This window comes from Cherax quadricarinatus, chromosome 51, assembly GCF_038502225.1.
Source record: "Cherax quadricarinatus isolate ZL_2023a chromosome 51, ASM3850222v1, whole genome shotgun sequence".
In the NCBI taxonomy this organism is placed as follows: Eukaryota; Metazoa; Arthropoda; class Malacostraca; order Decapoda; family Parastacidae; genus Cherax; species Cherax quadricarinatus.
Window position 1 is genome coordinate 16304393 of NC_091342.1, and position 20510 is coordinate 16324902.

Below are 20510 nucleotides of genomic sequence, written 5' to 3' on the forward strand. Positions count from 1 at the left end.
TAACTGATCATTTAACATTACTGCTACCCCTTCCTTTGCTCTAACTCTCTCAGATACTCCAGATTTAATTCCATTTATTTCCCCCCACTGAAACTCTCCTACCCCCTTCAGCTTTGTTTCGCTTAGAGCCAGGACATCCAACTTCTTTTCATTCATAACATCAGCAATCATCTGTTTCTTGTCATCCGCACTACATCCACGCACATTTAAGCAACCCAGTTTTATAAAGTTTTTCTTCTTCTCTTTTTTAGTAAATGTATACAGGAGAAGGGGTTACTAGCCCATTGCTCCCGGCATTTTAGTCGCCTCATACGACACGCATGGCTTACGGAGGAAAGATTCTTTTCCACTTCCCCATGGACAATAGAAGAAATAAAAAGGACAAGAGCTATTTAGAAAAAGGGAGAAAAACCTAGATGTATGTATATATATATATGCATGTGCGTGTCTGTGAAGTGTGACCAAAGTGTAAGTTGGAGTAGCAAGATATCCCTGTTATCTAGCGTGTTTATGAGACAGAAAAAGAAACCAGCAATCCTACCATCATGCAAAACAGTTACAGGTTTTTGTTTCACAGTCATCTGGCAGGACGGTAGTACTTCCCTGGGTGGTTGCTGTCTACCAACCTACTACATTACATATGCAAAGTAAATCAAAATTTAAGGTTCCTTTTGTTTCTGGTAGAGAAAGATGAGGGTTCCCAGCTCAGATTAATTCTTATTGTATATTGGTATGCAAGGGTGTTTGTACAACAAAGTACGTAGTATCCTTAACAACATGAATTGGCAAAGGTCACACTTGGTATTAGACATCAGTAGTATGATGAAACTTCACCTTGCTCTGTAAAATGTTCCTTTTCTTACTTCACATGATATTCAGTGCTTGGATTTGGATTTTAGACTGAATTGGAGAGCTTCAAAAGCCTTTGTGTAACCACTGGATGGGTGTGTTACCTACCAATTTAAATATTACCTATTGCTCATATCCACCAAGAATCACTAAATATTTTAAATCCAGAGTTGGAATATTTTTTCTTTATTGGTGTTTCATTATCCAATTCTGGTTACTGCATTTATCAGAAAATAGACATGCTAATGATCTTGTGCAAGAATAAATTCACTACTTTAAAGATAAAGGTTTTGTTTCCTATATTTCATGTTAACTATGCATCTGAAACTCAAGTTACTTGCAGTTGTTGTTGTTCTATATTATTAGTTTAAAATACACCATGTATTATATAGTACAAGTACTGTACTAGGTTTGTTTCAACTCTGAAGGGCTACCTATGTTACATTTGAGGTTAATTTGGTTGTCAGACTTCATCCCTCTAGCCTAGGATATTTCTTAGGAGATGGACTATAATTCACTAATTACTTATTTGCTCAGGTTCCCAGTTTTTTAATTTTTCATTCTGTCTCTTTCAAGAGTGCATTTACTGCATATACCATTTTTCAGATCTTAAATGGTTATAACCATTTATTTATCATTCATTACACAGTTGCATAGGTATATTTATTAATTGATAAAACCACCATTCTCCATGGGGTAGTGAAACAGAATTCTTCCTCCATAAGCCATGTATGTTGTGAGAGGCAACTAAAATGCCAGGAGCAAGAGGCTAGTAACCCGTTTTTCTGTTTAAATTACTAAATTTAAAAAGAAACTTAGGTTATTTTTTTTTGGGCCACCCTGTCTTGGTGGGATACAGCCGGTTTGTTGAAAGAGAAAGAAGAAAACGACCATTAACTCAACATATTTTATATAATAGTTTTGTTAAAAGTAATAGTGGTACACGAGATAAAAAAGTGTCTGACATGTAATTTTGCACTTTTTTTGTGCACCTTTCTCAAAATATACAAAGAAACCAGAAATAGTATATGCTCTGCAAAGCTTGTACATTATTATAATTTATTTGGCACTTGACAAAGAGCCAAAAGTAGTTATTGTTACTAGTCATGTTCTTGTGATAACAATTGGTCTTGGATAATGAAATTTCTCTAACTAAATAGCACTGGAAAATGCAATTTGTGTAATTGGTACATACTGGGAAATAATTTTTACAGTGGGGGAGATCATTTGTAGAAACATTTTGAATGTCATGAATTTGTGAGGTGTCCAGTTTTAACTTTCAGTATGGGACAATAATTCACCATACAGCTATTAAACTTAATATCTTTAGGTTGCTAGGTGAGATTAAGAGAGAGCTGGCATTATCATTGCTTAATTTGTTCCATACTTAAAGGAAAGTGTGGGAGTATAGCAGGACATATCACTGTATAACCAACTTTAGATTTTCAAGGTGAGATCTTCAAGTACAGTGTGTGTATAAGTGTATTGCATTAATATAGGTAAAACTAATTTTCCATGGAAAAGAGATAACTATCAAATACAACAGGGAGTTATGAATTATCTTATACTGTACAACTAGGGGCTACTAATTATCTTACAAAACAGGGGGAGCTACTGATTATCTCATTATTGTATTCTGTTTCCGTGGTAGAACGTTAGTTTAATGAGCTTCAGTGAATCCAGTGTAAGGATTTTAAATTCCTTAATAGCTATGGCAAGTTTTGATTAAAGTGTGTAAATATCGATCATAATATTTATTTATAAAAGATTTAACAAGAAAACTGATGCTTCATTAACATTCTTCTTTCTGCAAATACAGTAAAGTTTCAATTTAGTTGACTAATATGGAGGAGCAAATGGTTAGTAATAATGGCTATAGTGGACAGAGATGATTTAATAACAGACCAGATTTTGTCCCATGTTTCTGAAGACTGTTAAATTGGGGGTTTACTGTATAAACTGATATTCATGAAACTATGATAATAATTTCTTTTTAAAACTAATGAAAAGAGGGTTTTATTGTGTTCCTGGAAATTGGCGGCCATTTCGACGCTGAGGTTGGTTAGCTGCTTCACTTCCATCTTTGGCAGCTACACGCAAGCGGTGGGGAGCTTCACCAAATCGCTGTGATTCCTTGGCAGACGCTTGACGACGACGTCCACCGGGTTGTCTACCTGGTCTGCGTTCACCATTTGTTGGGGTAGTAGACTCTGCTGGGGCAGAAGGGGCATCTGCTTGAGGTGCAGAGGTAGTGGTGGTGTCAGGAACAGTGGAGGTGGTGGCTGTTGTGGGAGAGGTATCTGCAGTGCTAGTGGCAGTTTCTTCAGTAGTAGGTGTGTTTGTGGTTGACTTTATTTTTTCTGCTAGCTCCTTTTTAAGTTCAGGATGATCTCTTAAAAGTTGCTCAATGGTTACTGGTCGGATGTCTAGTTCTTGAGCACTGACCAGTAGTGCAGCACACCCCGCCAACAGCACCAAGGCAGTCTGCAATGAAACAATGTGTTAACATAGTGCCTACAATTTTATGGGTAAAATTTAAGGTTTGACTGGCATACTAGTGAGAGCACCATCTTCAAGTTGGATTTAAACTGTCAGTGTATTTTTCTCACAGTATGATGATTATATGTAATTAATAAATTCTGAATATTGTTTTAACTACTATAGAACCCTATAACTATAATTGGTTTCTTTTTCAAAGCTCTTGTACCTTCCCTGGAGAAGTAATATCTTATTGGTAACAAATAGCTCAAAGCTACATTATATACAGTACAATATAATTAATTCTTGCAGTACGTATATGTTTTAAAGAGATATTCTGATGGAGTGTGAGTAGGGTAACATTTATGAAGGCATTCAGAGAAAACTAGTTAGCCAGACTTGAGTTCTGTAGGTAGGAAGGCCAGTTCTTGCACTCTTAAGGACAGGTAGGGATATTGCAGTTTGGGGGGGGGGGGTAAAACTGAAATGGTCATCTTGGCTGGAGGTGACAGTTGCACTAAAAAAAAAAAAAAGTGTAATTCACTTTGTGCAGTACTGTATGCATTATATATGCATTTTTACAAAAGATTACTGTATAGCCTTGTAAAGTCCTCATAAGATTCAGAAATGAAGATGCTGGAATAAAATGAAGCTGCAGTGTGACAGCCATAGTGGTTGAGGACACTAGAAAACCTAAAATATTGTTGTAGTATAGTACCTTTTATAGCCTCCATTAGATCATGTATGAGCTAGTAGGCACAATTTTAATAAGAGGCTGTATCATCTGATACTATATCTAACATTAAAGCATGATTCATTGGAGGTCTTAATAAAAAGAGAAACTTGGAAGTAAAGGTCAACATTGTGTAAGTTTTCCTCAAAGTGGGGTTGCATTATTCCAGTTTATTAAGAACTACCTGGGAAATAGTGACTGACCCTTGTCTTCAAAGTAGTCATTTTATGGTGTAATAACTTGATGCAGAGATACAGTGGAACCTCGGTATGCGACCTTAGTTCATTCCAGAAGGCTGTTTGAGTGCCACTCCATTTGAGTATCAAACAGGTTCTTCCCAACCAGTTTTCTGTTTGATTGGTTGTTATCACTAATCTTTGTAGGCCCCATGGTGACTTATTTATACAAATAATACAAAAAATGGAAAGAAACACAAAATAGTTTACAGTGAAGTTCTGGGAAGTCATATTTGTTTGGTTGAGTGCTGAGCTTTGTTCAAGTAGGGAGCTGGTTGTATACCAAGGTACCACTGTATATCTACAGCAGTGACTAGGAGAAAATACAGCATACAATATTATATGGTGGGTAATATGTACAGTGTCTGCCATTTATGCTGTACTGCATTGGATTATTGCAGTGTTGTATTATTAATGTTGCAGCTTACCTAGAAACCTGAACTAAATATAAATTCTGACAATTAAATAGAAAGTAAATTCCATATAATTTTATATGGCAGGTTTGCTGTTGGTTTAGTTTTCATTTCTTGTAGGTACCTGGATTAGAGGCATAAAATCTTTGTCTCTTATACTTCTGTATCTTAACCAGACTTCCATTTGATTTTACTGCATATAGGTCAAAACTTTGTAACCAACCAGAACTCTAGCTATTTGCCTTTCTGTTTGCATGCATCTTGTTGCAGGTGAGGTGCATGATGGTGCCAGTAAAAACTTAGTGTGGTAATGTACAACAGAACTAGGATGGAGCTTTAATGGAATTTGTTGATGTGGCAGCAAGGTTGACATCAGAAATAGAAATGTTGGTATTGGTGTGGTGGTGGTGGTTGTTCGGTGCGAATTTGACCTGTGTAGCAAATTAGCAGTGGCATTGATGCTGCTTGGATACTGGGGTGGGGAGGTTGGGGGGTGGGAGCATGGCAGGAGTAGTGGTCACTCTCACTTTCACTGTTGCATCAGTGTATGCCACACCTTCATCCCCTGATAGTTGAGAGTGGAAATTCAGCACTTGGTAATAATGATTTATTCCTGCCCATACAATAGTTAAATTAGTAAAAACAGTTAAAAAAAAATTGCCAGGCAAATGCTTTGTAGTATGGTAGAATATTTGGTTATAATAAATTTGTGGTTAACTTCTCATGGGAGCTTAGAGCAATTGGCATATGACAGGAAATAATTGTTTTATTAATGGTGGGGGTCGAGTGAATCACAGATATGCGTCTTCTCCTTTCATTCCTTGTATAAATTATGTCATTGGTGTGCAGAAGAAAGACCAGTGGAGTGTTGTCTCAGTAAGCAGACCATGACACAAGGAAGAGAAAGTGTTGTCGGACAAGTTATTTTTGCCTTGTTCATGGCAGTCACGGAGTCTGCAGTCACGCCCTGCTTTTTCCACCACCCCCAATCATTGGTCACCAGCTGAATTCCAGTACTTTATTGCCTGGCAGGTGTGTACGATGTGGCTTTTCCATGGGTGGTGTCTGTTGTGGTTTGGCTGTAGGTTGGCAGAGAACAATAGGCCTTTTATAGTCAAGTTCTTGTTTAGGCAAGTCTTACTCATCTTGTGTGTGAGTTTTAAATATTAAGACACACAATAGTTCTAGAAACTGTACCCCAACATTTTTTTGGCCATGCAAGATCATTGTAAAAAGTTAGTATTGTATAGTCTATGAGAGGTAGAGTTGTGAATACGTACTTGTCTAGTAATTTTAGTACTGTAATGTCATTATGGATTATGTTAAAGATATCTTGGACATTTGCGAATGACTTGCCTGTAATTATTAAATTATTTTTATTAAAGTACATGACAATTCATAATAATGCAAGGTTAGACGTCATGGGTTCTTTTGACAGTTTACATTTGATCAGATCTTTGAATAATGGTACACTCCCAGAAAAATATGTAGACTAGCTTAAGCTGACCAATAAAAACATACAAGAGATTGCTAATTTAGCTGGATGAGCCATGTATTGAACAATGCATCTGATTGTTTTTGCATGAATGTAGGATAGAAAATGGACTGGTTAGGGTCAGTCTTGCACACTCAAGTCACTAAGGGTCTGTTTTGCATTTTTTGTCTCTAGGCTGTGTAGGCAGCCAAATTATAATTGACTTTGACAGCTCTTGCTTTGGCTAACTCTCCAGAATTCTTACTCAGAATAATACAAGATGGAATTTACAGAAAATGACTATAATTTTGTCATACTGTTTCTTGCTTCAGATGTATGTTACAAGCTTGAGTACTTATCTGTGCCTTGTATACGTCCATTCGCCCCTTTCACTCATTAGTGAACATATTGCTATACAGATGTATGTAATTGCAACTTGCATAAGGAGTGTATGCCAGCTCATATATTGGGAAAGGGCAGTTAATTAATGATGATTTTAACCCTGTACTGTATAAGGTTCTTTAGATTACACAGTATTGAAGGTTCTGAGTGTGTGTGTGTGTGTGTGTATATATATATATTAACTGCAAATTGAAGAGAGAGATACCTGGAGTATACCTGGAGAGGGTTTCAGGGGTCAACGCCCCTGCAGCCTGGTCTGAGACCAGGCCTCGTGGTAGATCAGGGTCTGATCAACCAGGCACTGTTTTTACTAGTACTCCCAGGAGACAAGATCATAGTTTTTTTTTTAAACAAAAATAAGATTTGTGCAATATAATTGGCTGAGAAGCCTTCCATAATTGTGGCTCAGATTTAATGTGAGAAGGACCTTTGTGCTTTTCTCTCTCTCTGTCTCTCTCTCTCTCTCTCTCTCTCTGTCTCTCTCTCTGTCTCTCTGTCTCTCTCTCTGTCTCTCTCTCTGTCTCTCTCTCTCTCTCTGTCTCTCTCTCTCTGTCTCTCTCTCTCTCTCTCTGTCTGTCTGTCTCTCTCTCTCTCTCTCTCTGTCTCTCTCTCTCTCTGTCTCTCTCTCTCTCTGTCTCTCTCTCTCTCTCTCTCTCTCTCTCTCTGTCTCTGTCTCTCTCTCTCTGTCTCTCTCTCTCTCTGTCTCTCTCTCTGTCTCTCTCTCTCTCTGTCTCTCTCTCTGTCTCTCTCTCTGTCTCTCTCTCTGTCTCTCTCTCTGTCTCTCTCTGTCTCTCTCTCTCTCTCTGTCTCTCTGTCTCTCTCTCTCTCTCTCTCTCTCTCTCTCTCTCTCTCTCTCTCTCTCTCTCTCTCTCTGTCTCTCTCTCTGTCTCTCTCTGTCTCTCTCTCTCTCTGTCTCTCTCTCTCTCTGTCTCTCTCTCTCTCTGTCTCTGTCTCTGTCTCTGTCTCTGTCTCTGTCTCTCTCTCTCTCTCTCTCTCTCTCTCTCTCTCTCTCTCTCTCTCTCTCTCTCTCTCACACATATATGCATGTGCGTACGTGCATGCATGTGTACATTGTGTGTCTGTCTGTCTGTTTGCCTATGGAAGAATTTTTTTTTAAAGTAGGGAAATTGAGGGTGATTTTGTAATTAAAGGCGAGATTGTTTACTGTACTAGATCCTTAGTGATAGTGAAGGTGGGGGCAGATGGGTTCCTGGGTAACACTGAAGAATGGGGTTGTGAATAGGTTCTCGAGTCATGGATTGGGTTAATTCAGTGCACTAAGTAATAATGAAGAGCACATAGGATGCTTAGTAAGGGTATCGACTGGCAGTAAATTATATGTGAAGTATTACAGGTTATTGAATGACAGTGAGGGTAGGAAAGGATTATGAATAACAGTGAAAGGTGGGAATCAGTAAGTCTTGTGTTGTATGTTTGGTGTTAAGGTTAATGTGCCAAATGTTCAAAACAAGGAGACATCAGTCTGCAACATTTTTATTTTAACCCATGAATGCTCTGTATATATGTATATCTACTATTGTACTTTGCTTCCTTTATGTTGTCATTATTTTTTCCTTGTGTGTGTGGAGTTCATCCTCTTGTTCTGGTCTGCTCAGAATATATTATATCTGTACTTGTTCTTTTTTTCTTCATTAATTACTGTACATTGGCCAGGCCTGATGTGTCATCCATGTCAGACTCCTGGCTATCAAATAAGTCTATTAGTACAGTACTAGCACATATCCTGTAACAACCTTCATTGACAAAGGCTTTCTTGCAATCAAGGAAAATGCAGTCTACCCATCCCCTCCCTCCCCCCTTTTTTTTTTCCTGATCTGTCAGCCTGTCATAAATTTTCATTAATACATTCTGGTGTTACGTGAAAAAATCTGAACAATTTAACACAGAAATTGGAGATTTTCATGCTCTGCATGATTTGGTTATACAGTTCTTTTACCGAAGGCCATTCAGCAAATAGCTTGAATTTTTTTTTTTTTTTAGTTCCTATTGTCTTTTTTTTAACAACTCTTTGATTTAAAAAATAACAATAGGGTTTTAGCCAGAGTGCTCATTCTTTCTTATTAAATTCAGTATTAAGCAGATTAGACAAATATTTTAAGAGATATGACCATAAAGCATTATATTATTTGTATAGTGTACATGAAATTTTTGTATTATCCACTGATTCAGGATTCATGGCACCTCCAGGACCCTAGCCCCTGTGAATTAGGGGTTGCACTGTACCCTGCAGGTGGTCGTCTAAGCTTGTTTATTCAGTTTTCCATCTACAGTACTTGCATTGTATGTTTGTCAAGGAGACAGACAGGTCTAGATTGGGAATCTTGTCTCTCACCTTTCCTCATAATTGATATTATGTTGGCCAGCTTCAGCTGTGTGGCACTTTCCTTGATTGCAATAATTTGGTGAGAATATCTGAGTAAGTCTACATGGAGGGTATTTCGGGGATCAATGCCCCCGCGGTCTGGTCCACGACCAGGCCTCCCTGTGGATCAGGGCCTGGTCATCCAGACTGTTACTGCTGGCCGCACGTAGTCTAACGTATGAACCACAGCCTGGCTGATAGTCCCACGTGGGGTCCATGATAAAAGCTACATAAGATGAGGAATCCTGCGCTGGGTCTACATGCTCCTATGCTATGTAAATGGTGATTAGGGTGGCCTCTCATTGTTATATTCCTGGCTAGGCTGTACCATGTCCAGCAGTGAGTTGTACAGTATATTAATTACCTCAGTTATTTTATGGTTATTATAGGTTGTTATTTCAGCTGTGGTGTCTGAAAAGCATTTGCAGTTGACATCGCTTTTCTTGGAACTTTTGTTTCCTGATCAAAAGGCCACATACTGCCTTTTTTAATAATGTGGAAGCTGCTTGGGAAAATGCCATCTTGTCATTTATTTTATTAACGTGGCTGCTTGAACATGTCCACTCTTGTTGCAAGTTTTTCGAGTCAAAGTTCATACATTCTTTTTTTATAGTTTTCATTTTTTCACTTCCTATGTAAGCAGTGGCGAACCTCGGTAATTATCCATTTGCATTTTCTTCGTTGGGTTTTACATCGGTGCTCCATACCTGTGCCATACATGTGACTGGTTGCGAGAGTTAGTCTCTCTCAACATGGCCTAGGCTTCTTTGTTGACTACCTAGTCAACCAGGCTGTTATGTCTTGTGTACCTGGGCGGGGAGAAGACGAACACACGACAGAAGACAGTACACCCACGAACTGGTATGTATATGTATAATACACACACACACACACACACACACACACACACACACACACACACACACACACACACACACACACACACAGACACACACACACACAGACACACACACACACAGACACACACACACAGACACACACACACACAGACACACACACACACAGACACACACACACACAGACACACACACACACAGACACACACACACACAGACACACACACACAGACACACACACACACAGACACACACACACACACACACACACACAGACACACACACACACACACACACACACACAGACACACACACAGACACAGACACACACACACACACACACACACACACACACACACAGACACACACACACAGACACACACACACAGACACACACACACACAGACACACACACACACAGACAGACACACACACAGACAGCCACATCAGGAGGAAAACAACAGTCAAGGACCAGGTAATCAGGCTAAGGAAGGAAGGAGGAGAGAAGAAATGACCGTGAAGTATATGAGGAACTCAACAAGAGATTCAAAGAAGTGTTCACAGAGGAGACAGAAGGGGCTCCAGAAAGACGGAGAGGTGGGGTACACCACCAAGTGCTGGACACAGTACACACAACCGAGGAAGAAGTGAAGAGGCAATGGAGCCGGATAACATCTCTCCATGGGTCCTGAGAGAGGGAGCAGAGGTGCTATGTGTACCCCTAACAACAATATTCAATACATCTATCGAAACAGGGAGATTGCCTGAGGCATGGAAGACAGCAAATGTAGTCCCAATCTTTAAAAAAGGAGACAGACATGAAGCACTAAACTACAGACCAGTGTCACTGACATGTATAGTATGCAAAGTCATGGAGAAGATTATCAGGAGAAGAGTGGTGGAACACCTAGAAAGGAATAATCTCATCAACAGCAGCCAACATGGTTTCAGGGACGGGAAATCCTGTCACTATAACATGGTGACAGCAGTAAGACAAGAGAGAGAGGGGTGGGTGGATTGCATTTTCTTGGACTGCAAGAAGGCGTTTGACACAGTTCCACACAAGAGATTAGTGCAAAAACTGGAGGACCAAGCAGGGATAACAGGGAAGGTACTACAATGGATCAGGGAATACTTGTCAGGAAGACAGCAGCGAGTCATGGTACGTGGCGAGGTGTCAGGGTGGGCACCTGTGACCAGTGGGGTCCCACAGGGGTCAGTCCTAGGACCAGTGCTGTTTCTCGTATTTGTGAACGACATGACAGAAGGAAGAGACTCCGAAGTGTCCCTGTTTGCAGATGAAGTGAAGTTGATGAGAATTCATTCGATCGAAGACCAGGCAGAACTACAAAGGGATCTGGACAGGCTGCAGACCTGGTCCAGCAATTGGCTTCTGGAGTTCAACCCCACCAAGTGCAAAGTCATGAAGATTGGGGAAGGGCAGAGAAGACTGCAAACGGAATACAGTCTAGGGGGCCAGAGACTACAAACCTCACTCAAGGAAAAAGATCTTGGGGTGAGTATAACACCAGGCACATCTCCTGAAGCACACATCAACCAAATAACTGCTGCAGCATGTGGGTGCCTAGCAAACCTCAGAACAGCATTCCGACATCTTAATAAGAATCGTTCAGGACCCTGTACACCGTGTACGTTAGGCCCATATTGGAGTATGCGGCACCAGTTTGGAACTCACACTTAGCCAAGCACGTAAAGAAACTAGAGAAAGTGCTAAGGTTTGCAATAAGACTAGTCCTAGAGCTAAGAGGTATGTCCTACGAGGAGAGGTTAAGGGAAATCAACCTGACGACACTGGAGGACAGGAGAGATAGGGGGGGATATGATAACGACATACACAATACTGAGAGGAATTGACAAGGTGGACAAAGACAGGATGTTCTAGAGATGGGACACAGCAACAAGGGGACACAGTTGGAAGTTGAAGACATAGATGAATCACAGGGATGTTAGGAAGTACTTCTCCAGCCACAGAGTAGTATCAAGATTGCACCCCTTAAGGGTGCAATCTTGATACTGCGAAAGGGCCCGTGATTTCTGAGACTGGAGTTGACCTTTTTCTCTTTGGATCAAACCTGATCGTCTCCCATTACTGAGGCGCTATATGACTCATACGGGTTCATCCCTTTCTCGTGAACGCAATAACAACTGGTAGCCGATTTATTTAATAGATTAGCCCAACACGGACACCTGTATAAAGCAGGGGATTACAGGTGTTTACGATGAATCTGCCCATTCGTAAGCGCGTCTCACCGTCAATGCTGCATACTTGTGATGAAGTTCTTTGTGGCCATACTACTAAAACTAATTTAAACCAACTGAAAATTAACACCGACTCCTTCAGTGGCTATCAGAATTAGTTTCTATTAGATTTCTGGCTTGATAAAATAGCCATTCCACCACGTTGAATATTAAGTTTTAGCTGCTGACTTGTTAACTTAATTCACTTTTACAAATTTAGGTATGATTGTTTAATTTCCCAATTAAATCTCTTGCATTTTGAATGAAGTAAGCTGTTCTTTGTCTTCACCCCATTGCAACCGGGAAAAGGCTCGCCTTTGTTTGTCCGGTTTGTGTTTTAAACTCCTTACAGGCACTGCTGGACTTCTTGAAGTGTCCATAAAAATAGAATAGCACTGCAATAGGCCAACTGACTCGTGCTAGGCTAGTTCTTTTCAAGCCCAGTCATTTTCACTCGTATATTTGTCGAACATATTTTTTAAACTTCTCATTAGAGTCGAACCCTGCTCAGCAAAAAGTCTCTCCAAAAGCTTGTTAGTTCCAACAGTGGAGTGTAGAGGCCCTTGAGCGCCATATTTCTGCTGATGTGGACACGTCAGCCACCTTAGTGTGTGAAGGCAATGAGGTGGTGGTGTCGACATCCTTTGATGGAGCTTAAAAGTCTGGTGAAGTGTAGACTTCGTGCAGGCGAGTGTGCATGAAAAGGCGGTAACTTAGCAAGTTGAGGAACAGCAGTCCCTGTAGCTTCAGGGGCCAGCAGTATCTCATTGTGTAATGGATCCTCGCTCCACACATGAAACGGTTCTCTTCTGCAGGCGGGTATGCTTTGTTAGAATTCTTCAGCATAGATTCCAAGAATAAGATACATGTGTATGATGTACTCTGGGTACACACTAGGCGTCAAATAGGGCGTTCGTTTCACAAGCTCAGGATTCACTGCACCGTTTAAGAATTTTGTGGTTGCTAGTGCATGTGAGTGGAGACGGCAGAACTCACTAAAATATGCTGTCGAATACACGTTAGGCTCTCGGTTGAGGAGAAAGGATGGAGGAAAATATGGCGACTCCAACATTACGATTTTTTTTCTTGCACAGGTCGCGTATACGCCAGAATTCCATTTCCAGTAAATGCACATGGGGAGACTAAGGTAGCCATGACGGTACAACTAGTGATGCTGATGGCAATATTAAGTAAAGGTGTCTTTAAGGGGGTACTCACTAGTCTCATGGCTGAGCGGTGGCCGGGACGAAGGCTGACGCACTGGAGGCTTCGCGAGACCAACCTGCCGTTTATATACCATCATCACGTTGCCGATTTCTTTTTTTTTTTTTTTTTTTTTTTTTTTTGTCAAGAGTGGCGTTGTGCAGTGGCGAGGGCGGTGTGTGGCGTGAGTGGTGATGTGGGAAGGCGAAGTGGCGGGGAACGCCAGGTAAGATGCAGGCGGAATAATAACGCTTGATAAAAGTTGTGAGAAGAGAAACTGGTGGGGTGAGATGTAAAGCCGAGTAACGGGTGAATGGCGGTGCGCCTTGTGACAGTCACCCAGCTGGTCACAGTCAGTCGTCAAGGTTGGTGTGGCTTACATGTTGTCATGATACTGATGATGCTGATCAACTGGCGTTGTTGTTGAGTCGCTTAATTGTTGCTTCAGCCATCATCGCCATCGTCATCGCCATCATTCTCCAGTTAGCCTCAGACAAGCCCAGGTCTGTAGGGAAACTACACCAATATTTCCACTTCCACTTTTTACTGCCATCTTTCCCAGAGTGGCGTGCACCACGGAAGGTCAGCCTCCCTGCAAGGCTCCTCAACGGTGTTCTGACATGATTGCCACACTTGCCGCAGCCGCCGTCCCATCACTGCCGTTCCCTCTTCCCCTTCCCAGGCAAAAGATAGGGTATCGTGAGCGTAACAGTAGGCGATAGTGTTAACGTCTGAGAGTTTAACAAGTCAGATTAATGTAAGAGTAAAATAACCAGGCCACTTTCTTGAGGTAAATAAGCCAGTGTTATGATCACGCAGACCCTAAGTGGTACCCTTCCTTCCTTGTAAGTCACGCACCCAATTAATTCGTACATACATACTGAACTAGTCTAGTCTCCAGTGATATGTGACGGTAGTTTGGTAGACTGCAGCCATTCAGGGAAGTACTACCCTCCTCTCGTGCAAATGTGAAAAGGAAGCCTCTTTAACGTTTTGCACCTTTGCAGAATTATTGGTCTTGGTGTCACGCGCATGTAACATCTCTGGTAAAACTTACGAACTTCTACTTTCAGCATAACTTGTGTGTGTGTGTGTGTGTATATGTATGTATGTACTCACCTAGTTGTACTCACCTAGTTGAGGTTGCGGGGGTCGAGTCCGAGCTCCTGGCCCCGCCTCTTCACTGATCGCCACTAGGTCACTCTCCCTGAGCCGTGAGTCGTACCTCTGCGCTATGTATGGATCCTGCCTCCACTTCGCTTCCCAAACTATTCCACTTACTGACTACTCCTGAAGAAATACTTCCTAACATCCCTGTGCCAACTGTGTCCCCTTGTTACTGTGTCCAATCTCTGGAACAGTCCACCTTGTCAATTCCTCTCAGTATTTTGTACATCATGTCCCCAATATCTTCTGTCCTTGTCGTCAGGTTGATTTCCCTTAACCTCTCCTTATGTGTACGCGTGTGTGCGGCTTGCTGGCCCGCTGCGCACCCCATACTACAATATTTCTTTTCCATTTTAGTAGTACTCAGCTATAAGAAATTATCCAACATTACAGAGCATAACAGCAGGAAATTATCCAACAATATAAAGTATTGCTACAAGAAATTATCCACCATTACAAAACATAACTGCAGGAAACCAACCAACATTGCAAAGCATTAGTTCAGGAATTTATCCAACATTACAAAGCATAACAACAGGAAATTATCCAACACTATACAGTACAGAACTACAAAAAAAAAAAAAAATTCCCCAACTGTACTAAGAGATTGGAAATTCCCCAACACTGCATAATAAAAGGATTCGAGTATACATTTGTCTTAAGTGTTTCTTGAGCTATTACGATGTAGACAGTGTTTATATGAAGTGGCATGATCCTTTAACGGGAGTGAGTGATTTGATGCTGGTGAAAGGCTGTTAATCCAAGGAATTGGAGTACCCTTCTCCTTGGATTAAACCTGATTATCTCGCATTCTCCAGGCTCTATATGACCCCCTGTGGATTTAGTTTTTACCCATGACTGTAGTAACAACACTGCAGCATGACTTCTGCTGGCCCCTCTCTCTTTCCACAGTTTTGATTTTTACGTGTCACCAAAAGCTTGTAATATATTTTGTGAGAGAGACGGGGCATTGCGTGTGCGTGTGTGTACTGAACAAGTATATAAATATTACCTTCTGGGTAATCTTTCACAGATGTATATGTATGCTCGCAATAAGAATTAATGATAAGGGAAGTGTAGCTAATTTGTATTTACTAATCTGGCCACAGCAGTGGCTACTTTATTAAGTTGAGGATACTGAGCCACCTGCTAACAGATATAAATACAAGCGGATGTAAACGAAAATGTGTTGCCATTTTTAGGAAACTATTTAGTATTACATTGCGAGAACCATCTTCCAACGCGAACTTGCCACCTTTGGAATCCCTATGTTCATTGAAAAATTTCAATTTTGGGAGGTGAGACCTTTCTACTGCTTATAAAGCAGAAAATAATGAAAGCGTTTGCCCAGTTCCTACATCCAACCCAAAAACTGGGCAGTATTTTAAAAAGCAAGTCTATTCAAAATCTGGGCAGAAGGAAGAGAAACACTGAAGCGACGACTGCAGAGTAAGCGACACTGACAACAGATGTTAAGTAACTGATATAAGACAATTTATAATGGGAAGTAAATTCAGTACTTACAAACCAGTTTTTTTTTTCTTAAGATCCTGGTCAGTTGCGACCATATGGTTTGGCAAATAGTAACAAAGTGTGGTAAAAAGAAACGGAGTTTGCAGAGTTTTGATTCTGAAGACTGTTTACGTAAGTGCTTAGCTTTTTAATAAAACTTAACACTGAGCAAGACTGTTCTTGCTGTACACACACTTTACCAAACTGTTAACATCGCCAGACTAACTACCTACCTGAAATCTACCTGGAGGGTATTCCGGGGATCAACACCCCTGTGGCCCGGTCCACGACCAGGCTTGCCGGTGGATCAGGGCCTGATCAATTAGGCTGTTACTGCTGGCCGCACATAGTCCAGCGCACGAACCACAGCCCGGTTGATCTGGCACTGACTAAGTATCTGTCCAGCTCCCTCTTGAAGACAACCAGGGGTCTATTGGTAATTCCCCTTATAGCTGGTGGGAGGCTGTTGAAAAGTCTTGGGCCCCGGACACTTAGAGTATTTTCTCTTAGTGTACTAATGGTGCCCCCACTTTTCATTGGGCGTATGTTGCATCACCTGCCAAGTCTTTTGCTTTCGTAGGGAGTGATTTCTGTGTGCAGATTAAGGACCAGCCCTCTAGGATTTTCCAGGTGCAGATTATGATGCTTCTCTCTCGTCTGCCCTCCAGAGAGTACAAGTCAAGTGCTTCCAAGCGTTCCCAGTAGTTGAGGTGCTTGATGGAACTGATATGTGGAGTAAAGGTTCTCTGTACATTCTCTAGATCTGCGATTTCACCTCCTTCACCCTGTTTGAATTAAATTTCTAGAGTATTTTCCTCATCCCTGATCATTCATACTTCCTGTATTGATCAACATCAGTCATTACTGTTCCGCAGATAGTTTAATCGACAGGTCTACGCTTATATCAGTTCACATCTTGTTCTTGTCACATGTTATAGTTATTAATATAAACATTAATATTAATATATAACGAAAACTATATTTTATCCTAAAATGTATAGACCTTTTAATATTTAAGCTATGTACAGTACATAAGCCATGGAACGGGTGGGGTTTGAACCCATGGCAAGAAGTCCTAACACTCCAGGCAAGTGTGTAAGTCACTCGGTCAGCTGTCCAAATTTTAGGACTTGCTTGTCATGAGTTCAAACCCCACCCGTTCCGTGGTTTGTTTGTAGACGTGGAATTAAGATATCGTGAGCACATACAGGGGGCAGAGTGGAAAGATCATGTTAGCAGTACAAATGATGTATATATTGGTTATTGGGAAATGGAACAAGGTATTTTCTGATAGATCTAACAGACAGATTTAATCTTCAGTATAATTAATTCTTCCTTACACGCATTTTTAAAGCCTTAATATCTCTCTCTCTCTCTCTCTCTCTCTCTCTCTCTCTCTCTCTCTCTCTCTCTCTCTCTCTCTCTCTCTCTCTCTCTCTCTCTCTCTCTCTCTCTCATACACACACACACACACACACACACACACACACACACACACACACACACAGATTCTTATTATCCCATTCTGCTCTTCCCACCCTCTCTTTTCCTTCCCCCGTCGAGTGTGTGTGTGTGTGTGTGTGTACTCACCTATTTGTGGTTGCAGGGGTCGAGTCCTAGCTCCTGGCCCCGCCTCTTCACCGGTTGCTACTAGGCCCTCTCTCTCCCCGCTCCATGAGCTTTATCAAACCTCGTCTTAAAACTGTGTATGGTTCCTGCCTCCACTACGTCATTTTCTAGGCTATTCCACTGCCTTACAACTCTATGACTGAAGAAATACTTCCTACTATCTCTCTGACTCATTTGTGTCTTCAACTTCCAATTGTGGCCTCTTGTTTCTGTGTCCCCTCCTTGGAACATCCTGTCTTTGTCCACCTTGTCTATTCCACGCAGTATTTTATATGTCGTTATCATGTCTCCCCTGACCCTCCTGTCCTCCAGTGTCGTCAGGCCGATTTCCCTTAATCTTTCTTCATAGGACATTCCCCTTAGCTCTGGAACTAACCTTGTCGCAAACCTTTGTACTTTCTCTAGTTTCTTTACGTGCGTGTGTGTGTGTGTGTGTGTGTGTGTGTGTGTGTGAACATCAGGTCCAACAAATACTCAATAAAAACCATTAATATAAATACTGCACGTTGACAACTGAATATATGACTCATAAAGAGAAGAAGAAACGAGAGAAAGAGTGAACGCCTCAGAGAACTGTTGAAAATTACTTTTAAGAATGGCGTTGCGCTTGAGCGGCAGTGGGAGGGTCCACCGGGGTAATCTCAGGGAGGGGGCGATTCAACCGGGCAACCACAGGAAAGGGGGGGAAGGGTGAGGGGAATGATAGTGGGGAGTTAGAGAGAGGTGTTTAGGGGGCCATGTTCCTCTATCTCCTTCCCTAGACAGTTTTAGAAGACCCGTAGTGTGGTGGAATATGGCAGGAAAATCTACCTGGCTTATGGCCTTCACCGGTTAACTATTTACCCTCTGGTGCCGCTGAGTAACTAAATACCTTCAAACCCCACTTCTTAACTAGTTACCCTCTGGTCCCTCTGTTTAACTAGTTATTTGCTGTATAACTAACAGAGTAGAGTAGCAACTGTTGATGTACATATTGTTAGTGCATGGAAAAAAAAGGTGTTGGGCCACTTATTACGACTCTCCTGTTACTGCTCTTTCCCATTACCGTACCACACTCCCCCTCTATCTTACCGCTCTCCCCCTTCCCCGTCTACCATTCTTCCCTCTTTCAATTACTGCTCTCGCCGTGTCTGTTACCACTCTCCCTCTATCTTACTCTTCTCCCATTCACTACAACACCCACCCCCTCACTTATTGTAGCACTCCTCCCACTCGCTGTACCACCCCACATTACTCCACCCCGCTTACTGTAAACTTTCCCCTCTTCCCTCGCTGGAGCACTATACCAGTCTCTGGTATCCAAAGAGTTTACATATTTTTTTTTTTTGCAAGACATACTTAATACTGTCGTTTTCGCAGTATATATAATGCTTTTATTGAAATATATTTTTTTTTTTTGCAATATAATACTGCCGTTTATTTTTAATATAATACAGACTTTTTTTTTTAAATATAATTAACACAGCCGTTTTTGGAATAAAATAACTCCTTTTTGCATTATAAATAATACTGTCTTTTTTGCGATATAAATAGTACTGGAGATTTTGCAATAAAAATAACTGACGTTTTTGCAATACAAATACTGCCTTTTCTGCAATATAAATAATAATGCAATTGACTGACCTGGGCGACCTAAATTTTTTGTTTGTTTCGCTAGCCACAAAGGCTTTATTCTACTGATAAAAAAGGTGTGATTATTTGCGACCTGTGGGTGCTTTAATGAGTATCGGAAAAGTACGCAAGAAGCTCCGGAACGGTGTACAAGGAGCTTCAGGACAGCTCGTCAGGAGCTCTGGAACTGTGCGTAAGGAGCTCCGGAGCAGTACACAAGGCGATCAAAAACAGTACACCAGGTTGTTAGGTAAGACACATATGCAACAGTTAGGAATCTTTATTTCGAAACGTTTCGCCTACACAGTAGGCTTCTTCAGTCGAGTACAGAAAAGTTGATAGAAGCAGAAGAGACTTGAAGACGATGTAATCAGTCCATCACCCTTAAAGTTTTGAGGTGGTCAGTCCCTCAGTCCCTCGTCTTCAAGTCTCTTCTGCTTCTATCAACTTTTCTGTACTCGACTGAAGAAGCCTACTGTGTAGGCGAAACGTTTCGAAATAAAGATTCCTAACTGTTTCATATGTGTCTTACCTAACAACCTGTCGGTATTTTATACCATTTTAATGTTCAATCTGTCAGTCACTGCAACACAAGGGTATCTTGGTACAGACCTGCAATCAACTTCGACAACCTCTACTAGTGAGAACGGCTGGATTTGAGAGGGACCTGACCTCCCAACATCTGAGTTCTTACCTCTTCTAGTGACCTACGTCTCACCTCTTGGCGCTATATAAGGCTCCATCCTGTCACTTCATCTCCATATTGTTTCATACTATGGAACAATGCTCTTCTCCAGACTGAGGGACTGACCACCTCAAAACTTTAAGGGTGATGGACTGATTACATCGTCTTCAAGTCTCTTCTGCTTCTATCAACTTTTCTGTACTCGACTGAAGAAGCCTACTGTGTAGGCGAAACGTTTCGAAATAAAGATTCCTAACTGTTGCATATGTGTCTTACCTAACAACCTGTCGGTATTTTATACCATTTTAATGTTCAGTACACCAGGTGCTCGGGAACAGTCATACCGAAGCGTTGTGGTAAGTTCGTCTTCCATGTGCGGGTTGTGTGTATTCCACTCCAACTGGGATGAGATGTAACTACAGACTACAAGATACTAGAGAGCAGTGACAAGGAGACAGACACACATTGGCTAGGAATTTTGCAGGAGATCAAGGACGCACGTGAGAATTAAATGTAATACTTTGGTTGATGGAATATTGAAAAGGGAGCCAAGGATCTCAGGTTTGAACCTCATCACCACATAAAAGGTATATGCACGTTTATACATGCACCGATTGAA

General features: G+C 41.3%; 2 protein-coding genes across 6 annotated transcripts in view; one reads left to right on the forward strand and one right to left on the reverse strand.

The window, feature by feature from the left end:
* alphaCOP (coatomer subunit alpha) overlaps positions 1-20510 on the forward strand; it is a 216604-nt gene that overhangs the window by 36572 nt on the left and 159522 nt on the right. The gene's annotated exons all lie outside the window — the stretch shown is intronic.
* LOC128694622 (uncharacterized) lies at positions 1743-13430 on the reverse strand. The gene is made up of 2 exons (XM_053784769.2): positions 13303-13430; positions 1743-3333 (listed from the first exon to the last, which is right to left on the reverse strand). Exons 1-2 carry the CDS (start codon positions 13309-13311, stop codon positions 2866-2868), a joined length of 477 nt encoding a protein of 158 aa, XP_053640744.1. The 5' UTR covers positions 13312-13430; the 3' UTR covers positions 1743-2865.